This window comes from Physeter macrocephalus, chromosome 12 (genome assembly GCF_002837175.3).
Source record: "Physeter macrocephalus isolate SW-GA chromosome 12, ASM283717v5, whole genome shotgun sequence".
NCBI lineage: Eukaryota > Metazoa > Chordata > Mammalia > Artiodactyla > Physeteridae > Physeter > Physeter macrocephalus.
In genome coordinates this window covers 56310340-56332084 of record NC_041225.1, presented here as the reverse complement: position 1 = coordinate 56332084, position 21745 = coordinate 56310340, and the positions used below count along the sequence as shown (strand labels likewise).

The 21745-nt window shown below is 35.3% G+C and overlaps 1 protein-coding gene and 1 non-coding gene across 10 annotated transcripts in view; both read left to right on the top strand.

Annotated features, from left to right (window-relative positions):
- The window catches only part of MAP4K3 (mitogen-activated protein kinase kinase kinase kinase 3), a 209215-nt gene that overhangs the window by 173326 nt on the left and 14144 nt on the right, over positions 1 to 21745 (top strand). For 8 of the 9 annotated variants that reach the window (XR_003682283.2, XM_024118949.3, XM_024118952.3 and 5 more), the window contains 12 exons: positions 75 to 113; positions 366 to 419; positions 2653 to 2695; positions 3905 to 4064; positions 4931 to 5043; positions 8050 to 8091; positions 10069 to 10153; positions 11803 to 11882; positions 16978 to 17038; positions 17122 to 17239; positions 19208 to 19266; positions 20269 to 20372. Coding sequence is in view for 8 of the 9 variants with exons in the window: in XM_024118949.3 (XP_023974717.1) it covers positions 75 to 113; positions 366 to 419; positions 2653 to 2695; positions 3905 to 4064; positions 4931 to 5043; positions 8050 to 8091; positions 10069 to 10153; positions 11803 to 11882; positions 16978 to 17038; positions 17122 to 17239; positions 19208 to 19266; positions 20269 to 20372 (958 nt within the window). In the remaining variant the exon portion in view is untranslated. The remainder of the gene's footprint in view (positions 1 to 74; positions 114 to 365; positions 420 to 2652; positions 2696 to 3904; positions 4065 to 4930; positions 5044 to 8049; positions 8092 to 10068; positions 10154 to 11802; positions 11883 to 16977; positions 17039 to 17121; positions 17240 to 19207; positions 19267 to 20268; positions 20373 to 21745) is intronic. The other variant, XM_024118950.3, reaches the window with a different exon arrangement.
- Positions 6847 to 6984, top strand: LOC112063684 (small nucleolar RNA SNORA67). Its single transcript, XR_002891123.1, has one exon. It is a non-coding gene; the product is annotated as a small nucleolar RNA SNORA67 (small nucleolar RNA).

Sequence of the window (21745 nt, the reverse complement as noted above, 5' to 3'; positions counted from 1 at the left end):
AAAGTGATGAAAAATTGTACTTAGTATTTCTTTGCTTTATTCACATTATTTTTAATTTTTATTTTTCTCCTAAGGAGTCTTCTGAAGTCTGTTGAAGAAGAATTACATCAGCGGTAACTTTAACTTTTAATTAAGCTTAAAATACTTTGTTACAAATGAGTAAAGTCTCTTTGCCCCCTTCTCTATCATGTAGCCTAAGATTGTGTTGTTGTTGTTGTTGTTGTTTTAATATCCTGAATCCTGTAAAGACATAGAAATAAAATTCTGTCCTACAGTAGCCCTTCCTGCATTTTCTAAAACTTCTTCTTAAGCTGTTTTGGTAAAGTCCATTTGGTATCAGTGGAATTATCCTTCTTTATCCTTAGAGGGCATGTGGCACATCTAGAAGATGATGAAGGGGATGATGATGAATCTAAACAGTAAGTTCTGTTTCCATTTTTGGTAAAAGAAAAAGTGTCATTTGACCTGATTTAGTAAATCTGGCAGCTTAATATTGAAGTAATTTTAATATCATTAATAATATAGTATCATGGGTTGTACCACAGTTTCTTTCCTTTTCTCTGTTCTAATTGTAATAGTTGGTTCGGGCATCCTTAACAAAATACCATAGACGTATTTATTTCTCGTGGTTCTGGAGGCTGGGCTGCTGGACAGTTTAGTTCCTGGTGAGAGCTCTCTTCCAGGCTTGCAGGCGGCTGCCTTCTCAGTATGTCCTCAGATGGACTTTCCTCAGTGTGTGCATGCAGAGAGAGAAATCTCTCTCCCTCTTTTTATAAGGCCACCAGTCCTATCTGATTAGGACCTCATTCTTATTACCTCAGTTAACCTTAATTACCTCCCAAAAGCACTGTCTCCAAATACAATCACATTTCACTGTAAGCAGTCAGAAAGAACCAAGCCTCTCCTTCAGCACTTTGCTTAGAAATCTCCTCAGCTAACTATCCGGTTTCATCCCTTGCAGATTTTCCTTCCACAAAACACTAGAACATGAATGCAATTCAGCCGAGTTCTCTGCCACTTTATAACAATGATTACCTTTCCTCCAGTTTCCAATAACTCGTTCATCATTTCCATCTTGAGACCTCACCAGAATGGCCTTTAATGTCCATTAAAGGACATTCTGTTAATGACTATTTGTGTATTCTCTAAGAAGATGGAAGCTTTCTTACCGGCTCTCCTCTTTTCTCATCGACCTCTTGCTCTTAACGTCTATACTTCTAGCATGTACCCCCAAACTCTTCCAGCCTTTACCTATTACCCAGTTCCATAACTGCTTCCACATTTTTATGTATTTATTACAGTAGCACCCCACTTCTTAGTACCAAAATATGTCTTAGCTCAGGCTGCTATAACAAAATACCATGGACTGAGTGGCTTGAACAACAGAGATTTGTCACAGTTCTGGAGGCTGGGATGTCCAAGGTAAGGTGCCCGCAGATATAGTTCCCAGTGAGGACCCTCGTCCTGGCTTGTAGACAGCTGCCTTCTTGCTATGTCTTCACATGGCCTTTTCTCAATCTGTGCACAGAGAGACAGCGAGAGATCGAGATCTCTTCCTCTTCTTATAAAGCCACCAATCCTATTGGATTAGCTCCCCACCCATATGATCTCATTTAACCTTAGTTACCTCCTAGAAGCCCTGTGTCCAAATACAAGCACATTGGAGGTTAGGGTTTCAACCTACAAATTTTGAGTGGACACAATTCAGTCCATAGCACGAGTTGATAAAAAAACTTTGAAAAAAATTTACAAAGACAGTAAACATATCCTGTAGTTTAATGTTATAAATTAGTCAGTAATTGCTGTAATTATTACTATAGCTACAAAGAGTCTTACTATATGGTTGATTAAATTTCATCTGATATGTTTCAAATAAATAATTTGGATATAAATGTATATTTAAGGGGGGAATATTTTCACTTATGTAATTATTAATATCTAGTCCTTTTGGTTTGGGGGGTTTTGTTGTTTGTTTTTAAAGAAAGATGCAGTTTCATGATAGAGTGACAAAAACACCTGAGAAGCAGCTGGGGCATTGATTTTCCTTTCTACCTCACCACTCTGTGACCTTGAATCAGGTCATTTAACCTCTCTGGGCCTCAGTCTCCTCATCTGAGAGTATATGCTCCATAATCTTTTAATTTTTAGTACTTCTAAAACTCCAGTTCTGAGTTGTAATGAATCGTAGCTTCAACTAAATAAATTCTGCCAATAATTTCATAGAGTATGTTTATAGCTTTTGATGAGCTTCATCAGAGATATTCCATATCTAACAGTAGTAAAAATGAAGCTTACATTGTAATATATTTTTATATCATTTTGCTATTTTTCCTTAAACCAACTGTTACTTGTGTTTTTATATTAACTGCCTTTCAATTGATATAAATTGGAATTGTGGCTGTCTTTTCCAATTTTAATTACTAAAATAATATTTGAAAACAAGAAAGCATATCTACTCAGTTACTTTTGAATAATACTTCATTTAGCATAACTTGAACATTTCACAAAGTATTTTGAAAAACGCTCATAACCTTAGAAAAAGAAACTTGTTTATACAAAATTTTCTTCCATATCTTTAAAAAAAATCATATTTTAGTAATGATTTGTTTGTAAAATGACCAGTTCTGATTCTAAGCATTTATGTTTTTATAGTTCAACCATGAAAGCAAAAGTTCCACCTCCTTTGCCACCAAAGGTAGGCAGATTTGTTTTTCTGTTTGAATTGTGTATGTGTGTCTGCCAGTTTAATACTGTATTAATACTTACTCTGTGGCTTATTTTCACTTGGGATCCACAAAGAAAAGTCATGAAGAAGTTACTAACCATGATATAAGTAAACAATTGTGATTGTTTTTGTTTGTCTTTTTTTAATTATCCAACTTGTCATTTGGTGTTTATTCTAAATAATAAGTTCCAGAAATTTGTACATGAAAATGATTAAATTAATGGATTAGTATTTCACTTGGGTTAGAAAATTCATACTTTTAATAAGATTTTTCCTCAAAATCTATAATCTACTAGTAACTGATTAAGTTCATATGCATAGCAAATTCTAATTATAAAATGAACTGTTTATAAAATGAGTTGTAAGGTTTGAAATCAATTATAAATTGATTTATAAATGAGAATTGGAGTCCGACCAGTCTAGATATCCAATGTATTACTATATTTTGTTTTTATTTTACTTTTAAGAAAATCACGATTCACCCAGGTAAATAGGACTGTTCTTGCTTGTTCAGTTTTGTATTAGCAGAAATACAGAGATCTGAATTTCAAAGAGATAAGTGCTGAGCAGTCTTCCTAATAAGGGACACATTATAAGAATTTATAAATTCTCCAAACCTTCAGCTGACTGGAGGTTTTTCCATTGTCTGCACAGAGTTACCCAGGTATCCCATATTGCTGAGTTAGTATTCTCTCATTTGATAAAATTTTAATTGGCATCTTCTTCTGCCCCCAGTCGGAAAGATTAAGCATTAACATAATAGATAATGAGTCACCTGAAAGAGACAGTTTATAGATTAGCCTTGTAAGGAGCTGAACTTTGATTAGCCTGAATGTTTAAAATAAAAGGAGACTCATTTAAATTGGGGATCATAAAGACCAGAATATTTTTATTTGGCAAGTCTAAGTGAGTAGGCTTGTGAGGAATTAATAGAAACAGGTCTTTTTTTTTTCCTGAGAAAATATTTTAGTGTACATTTTTAGGATATATATTAAGATTACCTGAATCAGATAGTTGAATAACCCAATAAGAGTTGAAACTCAACTAGTAAACACAGTTTGAAAGCCTCTGATATATAATAATATTTACTTCAGGGCAGATATTCAGTATTTTTCATGTTTAATGAAACACGAATAATTTCATGTTTAATCATTGGTCACCTTTTCTGTATTACTTCAGCCTAAGTCCATATTCATGCCACAGGAAACTCATTCTACTGAGGATGATAATCAAGGAACAATCAAGAGATGTCCCACATCAGAGAGCCCAGCAAAGCCCTCCCAAGTTCCACCTAGGCCACCACCTCCCAGGTTACCTCCACAGAAGCCTGTTGCTTTAGGTAATGGGGGAAGGGAAGGTGAAATAAGAATGTTGCCAGGTTTTCATAATGTGTGAAAAAAATGGAGGGACTCCTTTTAAGAGGTTATTTGAAATTCCTCTGGGGAAGGGAGAAGGAAGGCAATGGCTCTAGAGATGTTTTCTGCTTTTTGTCTCATAGTTTGAAGTGTTTTTATGACAGGATTACCTATGACCCAGTCTGGGATATTTTGCCTCTTCTTTCTCATTTCATATCTAGCCTTCCCTCTTTTGGAGAATCGTTTGTACCCAGTTTGTTATTTATCTAGAGTGTGGCAACAAAAGAAATTAAACTCTGAACAAACAAGGAAAATGTGTTTGGTCCTAGGCTACTTCTGTTTTAGAAAAAGAAGAGGATACCTTGTCTGACTCCTTTATTTTATTTCATTTAATCATTTTTAGAAAAATGATTGTCAGTATTTGCTAGGTATTTGCCTCCAAATTAATACTAGAAGGTACTGTTTTAATACTGTAAAGTGTCTTGTGTGTTATGCAAAAGAAGCAATTAAAAAAAGAGCAACTAATGTTTCTTGGATAACAGACTATAAATTGCCCCTTTCCTGAAAGTAGTTATGTATTCAATATTTCTTTTCTTTTTAACACAAATATAGGTACTTAGATACAGCCTGAATTTTAATTTGCCTATGTGAAAGAAATAGAGATAAAAGTAGAAGAACATATATATAAAAAACTTCTTACAGTAGTAAATATTCTGATAGGGTAATCCCAAATGAAGGCTGAAACTGTCTCAGAGATAATATTTTTTGTTTCCTACTTGTTAATTTTCTGAATGAAAATTTTCATAAAAATTAATCCTTTTCTAATATATTTAAACATATCTTACTGAAGGAAATGGAGTGAGCTCCTTCCAGTTAAATGGTGAACGAGACAGTTCATTATATCAACAACAGAATGACCACAGAGGCACAAACCTTGCAAGGAAAGAAAAGAAAGATGTACCAGTAGGTATTTATATTCATAAGCTCTACTTATATTTGTTTCCTTTTTCACTATTAAATTAGTTTTGCAGTTATAATTGAAGGAACTCTAGCAATTATATATTTTAAATTTGTATGTTTATATTTTAGTATATGAATTATAATGATAATAGATTGTTTAAATCTTGAAAAAAATGACTTCGCTATGGTAAACATGAATGAAAGCTTTCTACTGTTCAAATTATTTAGGCCAACTTGTTATATTGCATATTATAAAATGTGACGTCTGCATAACAGCTAAACACTTAGTATTCTTGTGATTGTTGAGAAAATATTATTCTCGTTGATTAGAATGATTCTTATACATTGCTTTTACAGTCTAATGAACTTACTGAAGGAAGGACATAGACAGATAAGGAAAGCCATAGCTTCTACCTCAGGACAAATTTCTGTTACATAATTTGTGATATTACTACTCTTACTCAAAGAAAATAGCTAACAAGGAAGAAAAATTAAGATTATTTTCTAGTAGATATAAGATATCACTTTAGGAAAGGTGACGTTAGCCTTAGCAGCTATTCCTGTTACAAATGTTAGATAAAACACTATGACATAACAACTAAAACATAAATAGAATTTATCAGGGAGATTAAAAATTTTTAACATTTGTAAAGAATTTACTCTTAATCATCAGGCAACATTTGTCCATCATCATAGAACTTAAAACCACAAAAAAATCCTTAAAATTCCCAATTCAGCAGTTGCCAACAAGATCACAAGACAGTATTTTGGGGGAAGTTTTTGTGTATAATAGCATTTGTTATTTTTCTAGAAATTTACAGGACATATGGTTATGTGCATACAGCTATACTTTGTGCACTAAGCACATTGCTAGAGGCTTTTGTTCTGTATCTGTTCAACTGTTTCATAAGATTTCGCTATAGAAATGACATACCATTTTTTATAATTCAGTTAAAGCATTTGACTGGGGTTATGCTTTGTAATTTGTGAAACTTAGGACATTTTTAACAAAAGTGAAATGTCCTGTAGGAATAATAGGATTTATGAAGTCTGTCCAACTGAGTAGTGCCTTTTTGCTTTCATCAGTTTAAATTTTAGCAGCCCTGCTAATGTAGTAGTATAAAAATGCAGCCTAATGATTTTGCAACACAGTATAATAACCTTTGAGAGATGAATACATTTTTTAATTTATGCACTTTTAATTCACTTTTTCTATTACCTTATTTTATCAGGAGAGGAACTAGTAATTAAACTAACAGTCTCAATAATTCTGAAATAAATATGTCATGACTGTATCAGGATAAACAGTATCCCTGGTATATTGAAACATGATTACAGTTTGTGCAGCTTCTTGAAATTATTTACAGCCAATTCTGTCAGTACTTAAGTTAAATCTGACAGTTACAACATTCAGAGCTCCCTAATTAAAAATGATGTTTTGCTAAAATAGATGATATTTGATAAAAAATAAGTACATAAATCATTTGCAAAATGGAAAAAATTATCAGAAATTGATGGCAGTATTAGGCTGTACATCCTCATAAACATATCTACAAAGTAAAATTTCAGTCTTAATTTTAGAAATGTCTAAAAGTTACTCACGTAAGTAGTGCTACACAGAATATTTCATTTGTATCATGTATATGAAATCAATTAACAGTAGCTTTTTAATTTTGGTCTCATTTAAACAATTCTGATTTATATTAGATTGAGAAAAAATTATAATGTCATTCCTTAAAACGCTGTTAAGATTAACCTCAAAAGAAACCTAGACTTTCATTAAATTTATGTTTAAATTATAATCTCTTCCAAGGAGATTCCTTCTCCAGGGATAAATCGTATACCCCAGGAATGTAGCTCCTTGGAGAAATTTCTGGTACTGTTGAGAATATTTTAATAGATGAGCGATGTGCCATTTTTCCTCTCCTTAAATTATCAGTATACTATGACCACTGATTCATGCATTTGAGTCCATCAAAATTTAAAACTTCACTTGACAAAACACTCTGTAAACAAGGTTAACATAATCTGCAGACCAGGAGAAAACATTTGTAATATATATATAACAGATAAAGTATTTTAAGTCTAGATATATAAGGAGCTCCAACAAATAGGTAAGAAAACGGTAACTCCGTTAAAAAAAAGGGGGGGGGAGAATTCACAGAAGAGGAAAAACTTTTTTTAAAAAAGATTCTCAACCTTCCTAGCAATCAAGAGGCATGCAAGTTCATGAGAAACACAGGCGAAAACATTTTTTACTCCTGTAAAAACTGTTATCAGTTTGAGAACATTGTCTGTGAGACCATAAGGAACCAGGACTCTCGTACATTGCTGGTGGGAGCGATATGAAGTGGGCACTTGGAAAGGCAGTTTGGCAGTCAGTATCCACTAAAATGTAAAGGTACAGACCCCATATTCCAGAAGTTTCACTTCTCACAACATATCCTTAAAAAAAAACATTCACACATGTAGTAAGGTATGTGCAAGGGTGATCATTTCCGCATTGTTGTTATAGTAAAAATTTGAAAATAATTTTAAATATCCAATAACAGTTAGGGAATTGCTAAATAAAGTATGTTATATTCATACTGTGCTGCAGTTAAAGCAAATGAATCAATGTACTTATGCTGTCCAAGACCCAATGTTATGGCAAAGAACAAGTTGATAAACAGTGAATAACTGTTTATGTTCTAAAACACACACAAAAACAGTATTTCTGTGGGGACATGTATATAAATATGTGCAAAAAGGTCTGGAAGGATACACAAATACATGAGTACATATAATTGCCTAGAGAAAAGTTTGGAAGGATACACAATAAACCATTTTCGGGGAGCAGGTACTAGGAATAAGTGGAGTGTGAAAGGATTATAGGGGAATTCAGTATTATCTATAATGTTTTGTTTGACAGAGTGTATTCATGTATTTTATTCTGATGCATGTGTTTGAAATACAGTACTGATATACCAAACAACAAGAAGTATAATCATGCATGTGTTCTTTTTCTAGAAGCCTATTAGTAATGGTTTACCCCCAACACCTAAAGTGCACGTAAGTATAAATACCAAATAGGTTAAGTTTTCAAACTAAATACAATGACAAATAATTGCTTGAATGTGTACCTTTGGATTTTTTTGCCTGTTTGAAAGAATCCATTATTATTGAAAAAAATCTAAAAGATTGCCAATTTAAATATTAATTGATTATATCTGAAAAGTAACTTTGCAAAAGAAAATTATGATAAATTCTATACTTTAAAGCTGCTTTATTCAAAAATTATTAATATTTTCTTTGCACATATTTTTGAAGGAATGTGAAAAATGCACAGTTATCAAAAACATAGAATTTTAGAACTAGAGGGAACATTGAAGGAGCATCTGGCCCAAACTCTATTTTTTGCCCATGAATAAAACTGAGACCCAAAGATCTTAGTCACCAAGATCACAAAACAACACCCAACTCTAACCAGACCTAGAACTGGAACATAAATGTCCTATGTTATAGTCCTTGTAGGTTTTTTATATCTATATATACCATGCTATCTTGTTTAGGATTAAAATGATATTAACTCAATGTAATTTTAGGTTAGTATGGATAGAACTACATTTTCGCTGATACAAATCTCTAATCTAAAACCTTATGTAATACTAGTTTAGACGATGTCCATAATTTTTCTGGTTTTTAACCTCCCAACTCTACTATTTAGCCTTTTTACTTTTTAACTCTACTTTTTAATTAGTATAAAGATCTAAATAATCATACCTCATTTTACAAAAAGAAGCTTTGAGTGTAAAGGGCTCCTGAGTCTAGAGATTTATGTATACAATAGGGATGAGATTTCCTGTTGGGCTACAAGATGAAATTCCTTTATCAGGTACACAGTTGATAGGGAAGAGCTGATAACTATGGACCAACTATACAAATTAGCTTTAGGTTGGGACTGGTTTGATTGTTTTGTGCCTTATTTTGTAATTTGGATTTTTAAGGGTTTAGCAATACCTTAATACATGAATTTTGGTACCTATCTTAAAGGATAATTACCAAGGTTAGTTAAGTGATATAATTTCTGCCCTATACCATAAAAACATTTTTTATTGGTCTCCTACCACCTGGTGGTATTGCCAGGCTATTGTTCTTTTTGGGGAACTAAAATCTTAAAAATACTTGTTGGTATGTTTCTGTGAGTAAAAAGGAAATCTTAAGATTTAATATTTTGATTATTTTGTGTTAATATTTTTAATCCCCTGTAGTCAACAGTAATCGCTCACAGTATTATCTCCCTGTTGGTAAAGAAAACATTCCTTCTCTAAAATGATGCACAGTGCTGTCCTTATCACATATTTCTGTATTGCTTTTTCCCTCAAGTTTTTGTTAGTAAAAGTAATTAAATGGGTAAGCTTTCTTGTATTTATTTATTCTAACCAGAACAATAATTTCAAAATTAACATCTTACTCTTTGAAGATCAAAAAACGTTCAAATGAGTGATATTATTTTTCACTATAAGGTATTTATTATCTGAAAGGTTTGTAAATAAGCTTGATAAATAAATATTGACATCAAAAAATAAAGCTTTTTGTTGAATCCTTCCAGGGAAAATAATCAGATTGCTCAACTTTTTTTAAAAGTACATCTCTATGTTTTGAGATTAAAGTCCATATATGAATTTCAAATCAACCATACCTTTTCTACTTTGTAATATTAAATTCAGTGCTTAGTGCTATTTTTAGAATCATGAAACCAAGTAAGAAAATTTTCACCTTTGTAGCGATTATGATTTCCTTCTTACCAGAGAATAGTGTATTACTCTTAATGTGGAACATGTCGGTAATTCTTCTATAAGCAATTATTGTGCAGAATTAGTTGCTATTACTGCTTTGTTTATTTGAGAAGATAGGAAGAATAAAATGACTCTTCTAAGTAAAATCTTATATCATCTGACAGTTGTGCCTGAAACCTTTGTGATACCACTGTAAGGCAAATGACTAGGACTCGTTAGATTTATTTGGTTATTTTTTGTTTTTTTCCAGATGGGTGCATGTTTTTCAAAGGTTTTTAATGGATGTCCCTTGAAAATTCACTGTGCAACATCATGGATAAATCCAGACACAAGAGGTAGTACTATATATTTTTATCTGTTATCTTTCTGATTGTTTAGTGTTTTCATGAGACCAGGAAAGCACTCAGTTTTAATCACTTTCTGCATACCTTTCTGAAAAAAATTTTGTTACAATTTAAAAAGCAATTTTTTTAAGGTAAATATGTTTCTCTGTGTTATTAGCAGTGTTTGAGGTGACACATGATATTAAAATTTCACTGTGTAGGGCTTCCCTGGTGGCGCAGTGGTTGAGAGTCCGCCTGCCGATGCAGGAGACATGGGTTCGTGCCCTGGTCTGGGAAGATCCCACATGCCGCAGAGCGGCTGGGCCCGTGAGCCATGGCCACTGAGCCTGCACATCCGGAGCCTGTGCTCCGCAACGGGAGAGGCCACAACAGTGAGAGGCCCGCGTACCGCAAAAAAAAAAAAAAAAAAAAAAAAAAAAAAAACAAATTTCACTGTGTAGTCACCATATCGATATACTGAAACCATATACTCTGTGCCATCTGTCTGTATAAAGATACATGTAGAGATATGTACAAACGTATGGTCTCTCCTTCTCTCTCTCTCTCTCTCTCTCTCTCTCTCTCTCACTCACACACACACACAGAGGTATTCTTACTAAATCTTTCAAAAATCCAAGGTGTAGGTACTTTTATTTCACAGGTGAAGAAAATGACACTCAGAGAGGTTCATTGTTTCACAGCCAATCGGTAGTAGAGCTGCTGTTTGATCCCAATTCAGTCCTCTCTGACCACAAAGTTTATGCCTTTAATCTCCCAGTACTAATCCTAAATACTGGGCAGTATAGGAATGTTCTTGGCATTCTAAGTTGTTCTCAGGATACTTCAGTTTAGCCTGGAGAAGTTCTTCACCTGCTGTTTTATATTATCACAAAAACTGATCAAACAGAACCATGGCCAAACTTCTGATATCTTCTAGAAGATATTGAGTACCCTAGCAAGCATCCAAGTTTCAGTTAACTTTTTAAATAGGCTGTAGTCAGATCTTGGTTTTTTTGATGTTATGTTTATAATAATAGCCCATCTGCAAAAATACTTTGAGTCTGTATCAGCTGTTCTTGATTTGCATTCTGTATGTCAGTTGCACATGAGCCTCTCCAAGAGGGAATTTAGAAAAGTTGCTGCAGATTCTCTGCCAGTCCTTAGCACCCTCTGATGAGTGAGGAGTCCTAGCATGCCATTCTTCAAAACCTCTTTTCATAAAATTTTCTTCACTGCTTTGAGGCTAATATTTGCATATAACTCAATTCCTTGAGCTAGAGTTTCTAACTACTTATTTGCATTAAAATAAAAAATACTGCTTACAGACCACAGTAATTCTTTTTTCATATGTTAATACATATATACTTAATTTTAGATTATATAAATTCTTTTAAAGAGTTTTTGTTGTTGTTGTTTTTTGCGGTACGCGGGCCTCTCACTGCTGTGGCCTCTCCCATTGCGGAGCACAGGCTCCGGACGCGCAGGCTCAGCGGCCATGGCTCACGGGCCCAGCCGCTCAGCGGCACGTGGGATCTTCCCGGACCAGGGCACGAACCCATGTCCCCTGCATCGGCAGGCGAACTCTCAACCACTGCGCCACCAGGGAAGCCCTAAAGAGTATTTTATATATCAAAATCAGTGGATTACTTTTGTCATTTCAGATCAGTACTTGATATTTGGTGCTGAAGAAGGAATTTATACCTTGAATCTCAATGAACTTCATGAAACATCAATGGAACAGGTACGTTATTTTGTATTTTTCCTTTTTTTTTTAATTCTTAAGTTATTATACACAGACACTAAACAAGAAATGTTTCAGTGCTATGATTTGTTGCCTCTTTTGTTCATAAAACCTTCCTAGAGCATATTCTATTTACCAGGTGCTAAAGACACACTCACAAGATTAGTCCTCACCTTTAAGTAGCTCATGATCTAATAGACGAAACAAACATGTAAATCAATAAATGCAACACACTTCGAGTTAGATGTCACACTAGGAGTGAGTACAAAGTATAAGCCACAGAGGTGGGTATCACTAGCACCTCCTGTGGGGAGATGAGAAGGAGAGAGACATTTAAGATGGACCATAAATGATGATGAGTAGAAGGTTAGAGGATAAACATGAAAGAGTATGTCAAGCATGGGGAACTATGAATGGATAATTCGATTGGAGTATAGAATGAGTGTAGAATAGTAACAATAAATGAAGGTGGATGGGTAGGCAGGTGCCAAACCCCAGAGCTTTGTGTAACATGCTGATGATCAGATCTGTGTTTTAGAAATATCTCTTTGCATTGTGGTGAGAGATGAGACTAGAGATTATGGTTAAAGGGTAAAGAAGTGTTTAGTCAGAGCAGAAGTGGAGAGGACAGAGGGGGAAAAATGGGGTTTGGAATTGTATGGGGACATTTTTGATTGTCACAATGACTTAGAGGAAGCTTTTGGCATTTAGTACCCAGAGACGAGAACTGCTAAACAACCTACCCACAAAAATGATGATAATGATGTTGGTATTAATAGCTAATACCTGTATAAATCTTATTACGTGCCAGGTACTGTATTTAAATGCTATTAATCTTCACAGTGACTCTTAGAAGTAGATACCATTATTATTCTCATTTCAGATGAGAAATCTGAGGCTCAGAAAGTAGCTTTTCAGAGATCCCACAGCTGTTAAGTGGCTGAACTGGGATATGGACCCAGGCAAGCTGGCTCCAGAGTCCATGTCCTTAAATACTTCACCATACTGCCTCTCCCACTTGTATCACTTCTATAGAGAAACACTGGACTTAGAGAATTAAAGAGCTAGAATTGGCCAAATTGAATGACCAGTTCAACAAGGAGGTTAAGAAGTCTAGGTTGACTTCAGTTTTCCAACTTGAGTGACTGGATGAGTGACAGTACCACTTGGCAGGATATGGTATACAGAAGGAGAGGTCAGTTTGAAGGGAATAATGATGCATTCAGGGCTTCCCTGGTGGCACAGTGGTTGAGAGTCCGCCTGCCGATGCAGGGGACGCAGGTTCATGCCCCGGTCCGGGAAGATCCCACGTGCCGCGGAGCGGCTGGGCCCATGAGCCATGGCCGCTGAGCCTGCGCATCCGGAGCCTGTGCTCTGCAACGGGAGAGGCCACAACAGTGAGAGGCCCGCGTACCGAAAAAAAAAAAAAAAAACGATGCATTCAGTTTGGTCACGTTGAGTTTTGGGTGCCTGTGAGATGTATGACTAATTCTCCATTATTAATATAAATCGATTACAAATAAAATAGAAGAATCCATAAGTAATGATAATTTCTTCAAAACCAAACATTTCCATCTTTTCTCATCACAACATTTTTTAAATCAGATTTTCTAACAAGATCCTTAACTGATATACTTACTCTAAGTCTTAATCTGGAAGGAGGTATACAGTGAAGTGGCTGAAAAACACATATGAACTAGGGAAAAAAGAAAAGGATCTTGTTATTTATAATAATTAGTAAATAACAGTCAAAAGTGGTAAATTTTTTGGATATAATAAGATACCTAAAAATCATAGTACTGGTAACAATATTAATTGTAAGGAACAAGAGCAATGTCATGCTTACATGGGGTAAGCATTTATCAACCTAATAAGGGGCTTTTAAGTGAAGGTACCTTCAACCCCACCCATTCCCACTGTGCAGTAACTCCCCTTCTTAGGTGCTTTAGCATTTGAAATTACATTATTACGGTAATATTTTCTGAGCTAAACACACCCATCAAGGTGAATGTTTTCCCTCCCAGAGGAAGCCTATAAGAGTAGAGAATGCATATGTGTGAGATCTTGAGTTTTTCCATCTTCCTGTGAAATTGATTATTAGTCTGGTTTTCTCTGTACTCTAAGGAAAGAAACTGGGTGGCATGAGTCTGCTAGATAGGGGAAGATGCTGAAAGGTGAGAAAATGACACAGAACAGGGTCTTGATTTACTAATCTTTTTCTGCTGTTATTATTTATAGCTAGCATTTATGAAGTGCTCAATGTATGCCAGTCTTCTAAGCATCTTACACCTACAAGGAACATCGTGTTCACTCACCACAACAACAGTGTTGGGATAGGAGCTCCATTTTACAAATAAGAACACTGAGACACAGAAATAAGTCAGTTACCCAAGGTCACAGAGTCAATGAGAAAGCAGCTGTCTAAATCTAGGCAAAATGCAGAACCTACTCTTCTTTTTTTTTTTTCATAAATTTGTTTATTTATTTTTGGCTGTGTTGGGTCTTTGTTGCTGCATGTGGACTTTCTCTAGTTGCAGAGAGCGGGGCCTACTCTTCGTTGCGTTGCGCGGCCTTCTCGTTTTGGTGGCTTCTCTTGTTGTGGAGCACGGGCTCTAGGTGCGCAGACTTCAGTAGTTGTGGTGCATGGGCTCAGTAGATGTGGCTCGCGGGCTCTAGAGCGCAGGCTCCGTAGTTGTGGCTCACAGGCTTAGCTGCTCCATGGCATGTGGGATCTTCCTGGACCAGGGCTCAAACCCGTGTCCTCTGCATTGGCAGGTGGATTCTTAACCACTGCGCCACCAGGGAAGTCCCCAGAACCTACTCTTCTTAAGCACTATATAGCTTTACTAAACTGATTATTTCACCCAGAGCCTATTTTGCTAAGAGAAGTAGGCATTAGAAATCTAGAAAAGCTTTAGAGTTTTATTAAACGTGGCTAAAAATGAAAATCCGAAGTGAAAATCCAACACTTAATAAAACTTTGCATAAATACTCTTCCATTGTCCCTATGTTGATATTACCAAAGGAATTTGTGTCTTACCCTGGTACTTTATATATGCTTGTATTAAATAAACTCACTTATATTTACAAATATATAGTCCCATGATAAATTTGTTTGGTTTGGTACTTGCAGTACTTTGTAAATATGTATTTTTATGGAAATAAACTCACTTCACTGAATTAAATAAAAATCAGTTTCTTACTACTTTGGTAACATGTACTGGTATGTGACTTGGAATTAGTCATTGCCCCTTTTTCTATCTGCCTAATTTTCTCAATATAGCCAATGAATTCTCAATTCTTCTGTGAAACTTTTATGAGAGCATAAATCAGGAAATGTTGTTTATGTTCTTGCAGTCTGAGGCACGGTTATAGGCACGTTTTCCAAAATTAAAAACCACATGGCGGGGGGACTTACCTGGTGACGCAGTGGATAAGACTCCACGCTCCCAGTGCAGGGGGCCCAGGTTCAATCCCTGGTCAGGGAATTAGATCCCACACGCATGCCTCAACTAAGAGTTCACATGCCACAACTAAGGAGTTGGTGAGCTGCAAGTAAGGAGCTCACCTGCTGCAACTAAGGAGCCCACATGCCACAACTAAGGAGCCTGCCTGCCGCAACTAAGACCCGGCACAACTAAATAAATACATACATACATACATAAATATTTTTTTTAAAAAACCCACATAGCAGAACTTCCCTGGCAGTCCAGTGGTTAGGGCTCTGCGCTTCCAATTCAATTCCATTGAATTGCGCTTCCAATTCAATGGGATTGAGTCCATTGAACCCAGGGGGCATGAGTTCAATCCCTGGTGGGGGAACTAAGATTTCACAAGCCACGCAGCACAGCCAAAAAAAAAAACATAGCAGTGCCACATTTTACTTGCTTGGAGACATTAGGTGTTTTATGTGGGTACATTTTGCAAATAAATGAAACAGGTTTTATTGAAAATAGATTTTACTTTATTTCTCACCCTTTTATTATTTCTTCTATTTTAATTATTCAGGACCATCATTGTGACTTTTAAAGGCTTTTTTAAAGTAATGTCCTTAGAGGCCTTGATATGTTTCATCATTAGTCTCTTCCTTCTTTCTGTTCCCTACCCTCATCCCAGTCTGTTTTGGAGTAACCTAGTAGGAATTGCCAGGGCAAACCCAGCAACCAAGCTTGTTAAATCACAGTGCTTAATTACATTCATCAGTGGTTCTCAAACTTCAGTATGCAACAGAATCACCTGGAGGGCTGATTAAACCATAGATTGCTGGACCCACCTTTAGAGCTTCTACTTCAGTAACTCTGAGATGAGGTCCAAGAATTTGCATTTCTCATTTCTAACAATGCCCTGTGATGCTGATGGTGCTGGTGCAGTGACCACTTTGAGAACCACTGATATGCATATGAAATGTGTTAATGAGAGCAGTTGGTTTTTTTCCTTCAAAATATATGAACTGCGTTTCATGAAATCCCTTTCTTTACCCTAAATACTAATCACCTTAAAGCTTACAGAGAGGTGTCTCTCAGTTCTTATGTGCTAGATTTCAGTAACGAATTCCATATATATGTCCTTTATGATTTATAAGCTTTCATCATATTCTCTCTTGGTCTTTTTTCCCTCCATACCTACTATTTCCATATCCTGTGTTTCACTACACCGTGGTCCTTTTTTCTCTTCTGCTCCAAAAGCCATGCATGTCCATATGCCTAGATAAGAACGCTTTTTGGAAGTACACAGGAGAGTCTTAATTATTTAAAACCCCAGAACCAAAATAAAGGAATAGACATTGTTTGAAAATGTCCTTTTCCCTGTGTAGTTTGGGATTACATAGTCCTAACCATAAGGAGAGTGGAGCTAATCATGTCATGTTGGAACTTAGAGAATGAAATTACACTGCTAATTTATTTTTCTTCCATATAAATATGTATGTGTAGCATCTTGTTTTACTTGCCTTATAAAATGAATTTCTATTAAAAATAAGTTTATTTTTTAAGAACTGGCCTAATGATATGATAGCTACATGGTTAATATGTACATATTTACACTGCTATTATCTATTATCCTTTGTAAACTTTGTCCTTTTTTTTTTTTTAATCAGCTATTCCCCCGAAGGTGTACATGGTTGTATGTAATGAACAATTGCTTACTATCAATATCTGGTAAGTCTTTCAGTTTTTAAATACCTTACAGTTGTTCCTATTTATGTTATCAGCTTTTATGACATATATATTTTTCTCTGCAGGTAAAGCTTCTCAGCTTTATTCCCATAATTTACCAGGGCTTTTTGATTATGCGAGACAAATGCAAAAGTTACCCGTTTCTATTCCAGCACACAAACTCCCCGACAGAATACTGCCAAGGTAACTGTACATTTAATTATGTTTTCATCCTTAGAGATAATGTTAATTCATTCTAAAAAATAGATATACTACAGAAATTGAAAAAGCATGGGTTTGTAGAAATCACGTGTAATGAAAAACTGTAAGAAGTAATGTATTTTTACAAGTGCTTATCACATTCTTCTAAAATTTTCTGCTTTATACTTTCTACTTATATCAAACATTTTCTTTCTGAGTTTTTAATTGTTTTTCTACAAGGTTAAAACTAATTTTTTTCCTGTAATTTGCTGGTAATTTTATGTCACATATAGTGTTTTTGACTTATTTGTGTCAATCTGAATAAAATGAATTTTCTCCAAGTAGTTTCTAAACTTAGAAAATTTAAGTAAGTTATTAAATGAAGATTTTTGTTAGAAGATAATTACTACTTAGAAATAGAGATTTTTGCTTTTCTACTTTCAGGGATTTATAGTTATGTTCTTTCTTCTTTTTGGCTATTATTATATTGGGCCTCATTTGTTGAGTAAAGATCTTTTGAGTTTGGTATAAATTGTATTTTACAAAAACTTTATAATGTAACCATTCTTCCTTTACAATATTAGTTGTAAAGCAACTAATGTAGAACCTTAACTATTAAGTACCTTGAAAATCTGTTGTTGTTAATTGCTGAGTTTACAGTATAGCTAATATTTGCCCCTTTGTGCACAAAATCTTTAAAAAAATTAACTCTTGGATGAAAATCATTTCAAAATACACTGCAAGCTTTTCTGTCTTTAAAATAGATTACACTGAGTTTAATTGGATCTTTTCATGATGACTTAGTTATTATTATGAACTTGATTTATTACATTTGTATTCTAAGATCCGTAGTTGGACTTAGGGATATTGCTCCTATAACTAGTCAGGAAGTTTCTTTCTTCCTGTACAGTTTATGTGCCCCTCTTTTTCTCCCAGCTGCCACATTGTGCTGTTATTTTTCTGCCTACTTAAAGTATGACTCCATTCAACTTTCTAACTTGATAATCCTAAATTCCTGTCAGCATGGAAACTGACCTCCAAGCTTTAAAAGTAAAGAACCCCCAAAGAATGTGAGGCACATAAATTTTAATGCATTAACTTTTTGATACTGTTTTGTCAGAATAGAGACCTATTCTTATATCAGTTTGTGGCTCATCTTTTTACTTTCTCAGTGGTGTCTTTTGGTAAACCAAAGTTAATAATGTATTAAATTCATTCAACAAATTGAATGCCACTCATAGTTTGACGTGCTAAGGATAAGGCAGTGAAAGAAATATCAATTTAAGTTTATCACTGTTTTCCTGTATGATTTATTTTTGCTTTTTTTGCAGTACGCGGGCCTCTCACTGTTGTGGCCTCTCCCGTCGCGGAGCACAGGCTCTGGACGCGCAGGCTCAGTAGTTGTGGCTCACGGGCCTAGCCGCTCCGCGGCATGTGGGATCTTCCCGGACTGGGGCACGAACCCATGTCCCCTGCATCGGCAAGCAGACTCTCAACCACTGCGCCACCAGGGAAGCCCCTATTTTTGCATTTTTTAAAAGAAATCCCAGGACTTCCGTGGCGGTCCAGTGATTAAGACTTTGCCTTCCAATGCAAGGGGTGCGGGTTCCATTCCCGGTCGGGGAGCACATGCCTTGTGGCCAAAAAAACAAAACATAAAACAGAAGCAATATTGTAACAAATTCAATAAAAAGACTTAAAAAAAAAAGAAGAAATCCCAAGGTCGTGTTCTTCTAAAATGTAAATATTTTATAGTTTTGTTTTTCATATTTAAATCCTTAATCCATTTGGAATTGATTGGGGGGAGTTGAGAAAGGTATCCAATTTATTCTTATTTTTAATAGATGATCTATTATGTCAGGACCAGTTTTTAAACAACAACTCATCTTTTCTCCATGAACTGTAACAGTACTATTTTCATATACTAACTTTGCCTACATGTATTATATATTCATTTCCATTTCCATTTAGGAAATTTGCTGTGTCAGCAAAAATCCCTGAAACCAAGTGGTGTCAGAAGTGTTGTGTTGGTAAGTAAACTGTCCAAAATCATGTAGCTCTCCTGCTCTGCAGAGTGGGTAAGAAGATGTTGTGAGGCACATTTTTAAATCTAGTGTAAAACAGTACTACTCCAGGACGTCCTGCCAGTAATAGTTTATTTTTCCCTCTTAAATAAAATAAATGTATTGGCCATTCTATGTTCATATAGTACCTTGCACATGTAGTTGTTTTGCAGATAATTTATTGACTAGATAAATGGAGAATGACTTTATTACAGTACTTGATCACACCCTGTTCTCTAAGGAGCCTGTTACTGATCATTCACCATTTTGCTTTGTAATGGCTTATGAGACTACATGTATTCACTCGGCATACTTATTATTTATTCTCATACCTTTAATAGATGAAATGTTATGCTTGCGATGTGAAGGTTGTAGTCTCCCTGATCACACACCACTAGCCGAAAGTCCTCCCCAACCCCTGTAACAACTAGCTGGTTGATTTGCATCTAGGAAAAACCAAAAACAGTTTCCTTTCCTCCCTTAAAAAACTCTGAGGCAATTCAGTTTTATTGTTTGTAAACCTGTATCTTGAGACTTGATTAATGTCTTCATGTAGTGCTGCCCAAAGCATTACTGCCTCTGAACATGACTACCAAAAAGCACCCTGAATCACCTGCCCCTACATGTGCTGCAGCTATCAATTTGGGAAGTTCTCCCCAAACCTACTTTGACCCTTTCTTCAGGATCTTGCTAATCTCTCTGCTACCACAAGACCTCAAGTTCTTCTTCCTGCCCCCAGGCCCCATAACGACCAGCATTTTCACTTGGGAATACAAATAAAAATCCTGCAAGTGATAAGGGAGTTTCCTGCTACTACCTGAAACAGCATTTCTTTTTCACTCTGCAGTCTAATTGAGAAATTGAACTGGCAGTCAACTTTTGTTTGTTTGTTTTCAAAGTATGCAACTGTTACTGTAAGGACTTTTTTGTATTATAAGAAAACTTACATATACTTTTTTGCCTTGACAGTGAGAAATCCTTACACAGGCCACAAATACCTATGTGGGGCACTTCAAACTAGCATTGTTCTATTAGAATGGGTTGAACCAATGCAGAAATTTATGTTAATTAAGGTAAGCATGAATGTCAACCTAAGTCATTTTTAGTATAAAAGCTTGTCAGTTTTCCTGTTCTTTCAGAAACTTTTTTTTTCCAGTTAATTCTCAAGATTTAATGTAATAATTTTGAATTATATGGCAGAGTGGTGAAACTCTGCCCAATTATAAGAAACTCAGTTGGCCTGATAGAAGTTTTGAAAGAGACTAGATAGATAGTTCAGGGATATGACAGTGGGAGCTGGAAATACTGGGTCACATACACGGTCTGATGTCAAGAACAGGAGGTACTAAGAGAGCGGTGAAATATTGTTTGAATATGTTCTCTGGTTGACCTGCTCCATCACAGCAGAGGGACAACCTGCAGGTTGGCATTTGGCCTTAAAAAGTCAAGGGATAACCATAATGAAGGGGAAATTATTTGTTTTGGATATATGCCTATGTATTAATTTGCCCAGTCCTTCCCATGGATGGTGTTTTGTGCCTTAGTTTCTCTAGAATGTTTAAAGAAAAAAAAATTTTTTTGGCCACTCTGTGCTGCATGTGGGATTTTAGTTCCGTGACCAGGGGTCTAACCCATGCCCCCTGCAATGGAAGCGCAGAGTCTTACCATTGGACCACTAGGGAGGTCCCTTCAATGAATATTTTTTAAAACATTTAATATTATTTAGCTATAACTTAAATTTAGAGGAAAAACTAACTTAAAATGTATGAAGTGCTGGCTCAGTCACCCCCCAAGGAAATACCAAATGAATTTTTTAAGCTATTTTCTTCACTATTTTATATAGATTAAGTAGTCTTATTTCATGAGCATTTGATATCTCCATAGAAGTTGGGATCGGAATATAATTGGAGTGCATTCTTCCTCAATTATATAATATAGAGTGAGGATGTTTAAAGTATTGGCTTCTGTTATTTAAAATTTTATGAGTGACTGGGGAATCTAGTTTTAATTTTCACATCATTATTTATTAACCTCAAAATTAACTAGGGCTAAAGAAATGAAAAAAAGAGTTTCAAGAATTTACAACCCATTGAGGTAATATTTCCACAAATAAATTCACTGAAACAAAAATTCTTTAAACCAAAAACTGAAAGGGAAAATAGCCTTATAAATTATCCAAAGCAGAGCTTCTGAACCCAGCCCATTTCTGGCCACATGGTTTTGTTCTCAGTTCCTGTTTGTTCTTGCCTGTTTGACAAAAAGCATGGCGTATCCTAGATGGAGTGGTAAAGTGTATGTAGTTATTTTTCTACAGCCCTTTCCTTCCCTATCTTCCTCCTTTGTCTCTTTTAGTATGTCCTTCCTATTCCTTTCATTCCTAACCTCTATCAGAATGAAAACCGTTTCATTACATCAGTTGTTCATGGATACTAATAGTCTGATTAAA